General features: G+C 50.3%; 1 protein-coding gene across 1 annotated transcript in view; it reads left to right on the top strand.

The window, feature by feature from the left end:
* The first annotated feature begins 1,022 nt into the window (after positions 1-1,022).
* znf341 (zinc finger protein 341) overlaps positions 1,023-4,911 on the top strand; it is a 31,691-nt gene continuing 27,802 nt past the window's right edge. Inside the window, exon 1 of the mRNA XM_078236082.1 lies at positions 1,023-1,053. Coding sequence (XP_078092208.1) covers positions 1,023-1,053 — 31 coding nt within the window. The remainder of the gene's footprint in view (positions 1,054-4,911) is intronic.

Raw genomic sequence — 4,911 nt, forward strand, 5'->3', positions numbered from 1 at the left:
ATCTTCCTGGATTTTTCACCGGGGCCTTGAAAACGAAGTGGGCACAGTCTATAGCCCCCTGCACATTTGGCATCCCCGTGATGGCCGCGAATCCTGCAGCCTGGGCTTTCTGCTGGTCCTGGTCTAGGTCAAATTTAATATACTGGCCAGCCCGGGCACACAGGGCATCCGTGACCTCCCTCACACACTTGGATGGATGGTTGGGAAATGCCACAAGGTCTCCACTGGCGGTCTGGAGGGACCCGGTGGTTTAAGGCTGCCGTCACTTTCACAGCCACTGAGAGTGGGTGCTTCCCCCCTCCCCCACTCCGAGGTGCCAGGCCCTGCAACAACTGGCACAGGTATCACACTGTCTCCTTTCGGAGCTGAAGTCGTCGGCGACACGCGATATCCAACAGTTCCTCGAAGGACACTCATGTGCAGAACTGCTGGGGTCTCTGCTCCCTTCTTCTCCTGCACTCCCCGGGGGAGAATGGTGGTCACATTCTGCCTCTGGTGGCCGGCTCCCTCTACTCCGGAGAGTGGTAAGGCCTGGACCTCCTCTGACCACAATTCAAGCACCAGAGTGTGGCGACTGGGGGATTTTCACAGTAACTTCATTGCAGTGTTAATGTCAGCCTACTTGTGACACTGATAAATAAACTTTAAATTTTAAATTCCTATGCTCCCATGTCCCTGGCGCTGTAAGGCAGCAGTGCTAACCGCTATGCTCTAATGGAGCAAGTAAAGAAACTAAATGAAAGAAGTCCTGAATGCTATTTTAATTTTGGTAATCTGAAATTATTCTCCCCCCTTTGACAAGAGGAGTTTTATTTTATAAAGTTTTAGAAAGTTTGAGTTGGGCTGTGTGTGGACTGTGGGCTGTGAGCTCCCCCTGCTGGGGTCTTGCTGCATTGCGGCTCAGGGTTTGGCGGTCGGCTGCTCCCTCTGGTGGGCAGGCGGCTCTCTGCAGGTCAGGCGGCGTTTCAGTTTCTTCCATTTCCCATCGTCCCAGCCTCAAACACAACAAGAGAAGCTCCAAGATGGCGCAAGCGATTTTCGAGGCGTTGGCAGGTAACAAAATGCAGCATTTCCCACCTTCCCAGCATTGGTAGCTCACCCCCAGGCATTGCACTTTGCATTGGGAGTCTGTCCCTCTGCAGTGCAGCCGTTGTTGCCATTTCCTTATTTTTGTTACAATGTCCACAGCTGGAGACTATTGTTCTGCAATTTGGGTATTTTCTTTCCCCCTCCAGCCTTCCCTTTCCCCCCCATCCCAGTTGCAGCTAGTTGTTGTTGGGGATGGGGGAGGGAGGGGTGTCTGCAGCTTCCCCCAGGGGGAGAAGCTCTGGAACTGCAGCAGGCTGTTCCCTCCCAAGCTGCAGGGAGATGGCAGGAGGGTCAGGGCTTGTTGGAAAAGCCAGGGAAGCTTTTAAAATAAGGAACAGCAGACACACACACACAGTGTCCACCTCTCCTGCTCATTCTCAGGATTGCAATGCTGCATTTCAGAAAACACACACAAATATATACAGACATATTTTCACAAAGGACTTGTCCAGGGGACTGGGAGAATTGAGATAGCAAATGTGGTAGTTTCTGGTGACCCCGCATTTAAAGGTTTTATCATGATGTTTGATTAAAGTCACTGGTCTGGGATTTGAAGGGTAAATGTGTAACTAAACACTACCAGGGGGTGTGGATTGAACAGGGGCAGTGTTTATTTGGAGGAGGTTGTTTGATGTCCCAGAGAAATCAGTGAGCACGGAACCCCTTTGTTGGGTCGTTGCTGTTTAGACCCAAACCGTGCCCTCCCCGCGGTGGAGATCAGACCAGGTGAAGGGTGCCAGGCACCTGTGCAGGGGCTCAGATGTTTTTACTACCTTAATCACAGTGGTTAGCACTGCTGTCTCACAGCGCCAGGGACCCAGGTTCGATTCCCAGCTTGGGGCACTGTCTGTGTGGAGTCTGCACATTCTCCCCGTGTCTGCGTGGGTTTCTTCCGGGTGCTCTGGTTTCCCCCCACAGTCCGAAAGACATGCTGGTTAGTGCATTGGCCATGCTAAATTCTCCCTCAGTGTACCCAAACAGGCGCCGGAGTGTGGCGACTAGGGGATTTTCACAGTAACTTCATTGCAGTGTTAATGTAAGCCTACTTGTGACACTAATAAATAAACTTTAAATTAAATGCAAGTTGCAAAAGTAAAGTAAAGTTTATTCATTAATCACACGAGGCTTACATTAACACTGCAATAAAGTTACTGTGAAATTTCCCAAGTCGCCACACTCTGGCGCCTGTTCGGGTCAATGCACCCTAACCCGCACGTCTTTCAGACTGTGGGAGGAAACCAGAGCACCCGGAGGAAACCCACGCAGACATGGGGAGAATGTGCAGACTCCGCACAGACAGTGACCCAAGCCGGGAATCAAACCCAGGTCCCTGGCGCTGTGAGGCAGCAGTACGAACCACTGTGCTGCCGTGCCTCCCCAGTTGTTGTTGCTGTTGAAGGGACATCAGCAAACCTCTTTCAGGATAATCCTGATTCTTGGTCACCAAGTCCAGAATGAAAAAACACAATTTAAATTCTCAAACTACCCGTGAGAGCTGAACTTCTCTAGAATGAGTTCTGTCGTGAGAAAGTTTCACCAGTGTTCTCTCAAATAGTTTTAAAACTAATGAGAATGGAGCAAGAAGGGGACGGAATTGAAGAGTAAAAGAGGGATTTGCATTTCTGCTGCTCTTTATACAACCACAGGACATCTCAAAGCAGCTTACAGCCGAGTACCTTTTTAAAAATGTAATCACTGCTGAAATATGGTCAGTAACTGTGCACAGCAAGATCCCACAAGCAGCCAGATGATAATGAGCCGGTGACCTGTTTTTAATAATGGGGAGAGGAGTAAATATTGGAGGATTGATCATCTGAGCAAGGGGCCAGGAGCGCAGAGACGGTGCAGTGTTGGGAGACTGGAAGAGATCCGGGTGATGGGAGGGGAGTTATCATAGAATCCCTACAGTGCAGAAGGAGGCCATTCAGACCATCGAGTCTGCACCAACCACAATCCCACCAAGGCCCTATCCCCATAACCCCATGCATTTACCCTAGCTAATCCCCCTGACACTAAGGGGCAATTTAGCATGGCCAATTCACCTAACCCGCACATCTTTGGTCCGTGGGAGGAAACCGGAGCACCCGGAGGAAACCCACGCAGACACGGGGAGAACGTACAAACTCCACACAGACAGTGACCCGAGGCTGGAATTGAACCCGGGTCCCTGATGCTGTGAGGCAGCAGTGCTAACCACTGCGCCGCCGTGACGGGGAGCGGTGAGGTTGTGGAGGGATTTGAAAAATAGGATGAGAATTTTTCAACCTCGTGCCAGACTGGGAAGTGGTCACCAGTCACAATACTTCAGAAAAACAATTACTACATTCTTGTGTTGTGGGCACCGCTGACTAAGTCAGCGTTTATTGCCCATCCCTAATTAAACCTCGAGGGGTGTAGGTACATCCACAGTGCTGTTAGGGAGGGAGTTCCAGGATTTTGACCCAGTGACAGTGGAGGAACGGTGATATATTTCCAAGTCAGGATGGTGAGTGGCTCGGAGTGGAACCTGCAGAAGGTGGTGTTCCCAGGTATCTCCTGGCCTTATCCTTTGGAACGTGCCGGGTAGAGAGGTACAGTTGGTGGTGAAGTAATCCGTTAGCGTTCGTGGCCTCAGACACACAGTGATGACTCCAGTTTGACTTTGAAAAAGTCTTGGTGAAAAATGTACGGAGTGAAGCAGAGTTAATTTCTGCTCCCATTTGATACACATTTGGTGATGGGTCAGTGTGAAATCGATGGTGTTTATTCCAGGCTCCTGATACTCTGGGATATCTGCATCAGACCCTGGCTGATCTGTGGTTTCATTCACTCCAGTGGCTGTATCTTTATCTGCCGGGGCTCCAAACTTTCAAATCCCCTCCCTAAATCTCACCAACGTACAAACTACCTCCCTGACCAAACATTTGGCCTCTGACGGTTCATGCTAAGGTTTGATATTTGGGAACGCTGCTGTGACAGAGCACTGAGGGGACGCTGGGCCGCGTGAGGGGACGCTGGGTGAGGTGCCGTGTTTCGGATTAGATGTTGAACCGAAGACCCTTCCTCCTGTGTGGGGAGGCAGTTCTATTTGGACGAAGCTCGGGGAGGTTTCACCCTGGTGTAGAGGCCGATCACTAACCCTCTGTCTGAAACAGATGATCATATTATCACAGTGCTGTTTGTGGGATCTTGCTGTACACAAGTTGGCTGCTGCAGTTCCAACATTCTAGCAGTAACTACACTTTAAAGCAAAGAAAAGTACAGAACAGGGACAGGCCCTTCGGCCTCTGTGAGCCTGCACTGATCGTGATGTCCCAACTAAACTAAAACAAAACCTGCCCTTGGTCTGTGTCCCTCTATTCCCTCCCTATTCGTGTGAAAAACTTCCCCCCGCACATCTCCCGTAAACTTTCCCCCTCACATTGAACCCGTGCCCCCTGTAATTGACACTTCCACCCTTGGAAAAACCCTCTGACTATCCACCCTGTCTATGCCTCGATAATTTTGTAGACCCTCTATCCGGTCTCCCCTCAGCCTCCGTCTTTCCAGTGAAAACAATCCTAGTTTATTCAGCCTCTCCTCACAGCCAACACCCTCGAGACCAGGCAACATCCTGGTGAAACTTCTTTGCACTCTCTCCAAAGCTTCCACGTCCTTTTGGTAGTGGTGACCAGAACTACACGCAATGCTCCAAATGCGGCCTAACCAAGGTTTTATATAGCTGCAACATGATTTCCCAGCTCCTGTACTCAATGCCCCGGCTGATGAAGGCAAGCATGTCATGTGTTTTCCTAATCACCTTGGCCACTGTGATCTCAGACAACCAATGCTCAGAAAGTTATT

The sequence above is a fragment of the Mustelus asterias genome, chromosome 20 (assembly GCF_964213995.1).
Source record: "Mustelus asterias chromosome 20, sMusAst1.hap1.1, whole genome shotgun sequence".
NCBI classification, from domain to species: Eukaryota; Metazoa; Chordata; class Chondrichthyes; order Carcharhiniformes; family Triakidae; genus Mustelus; species Mustelus asterias.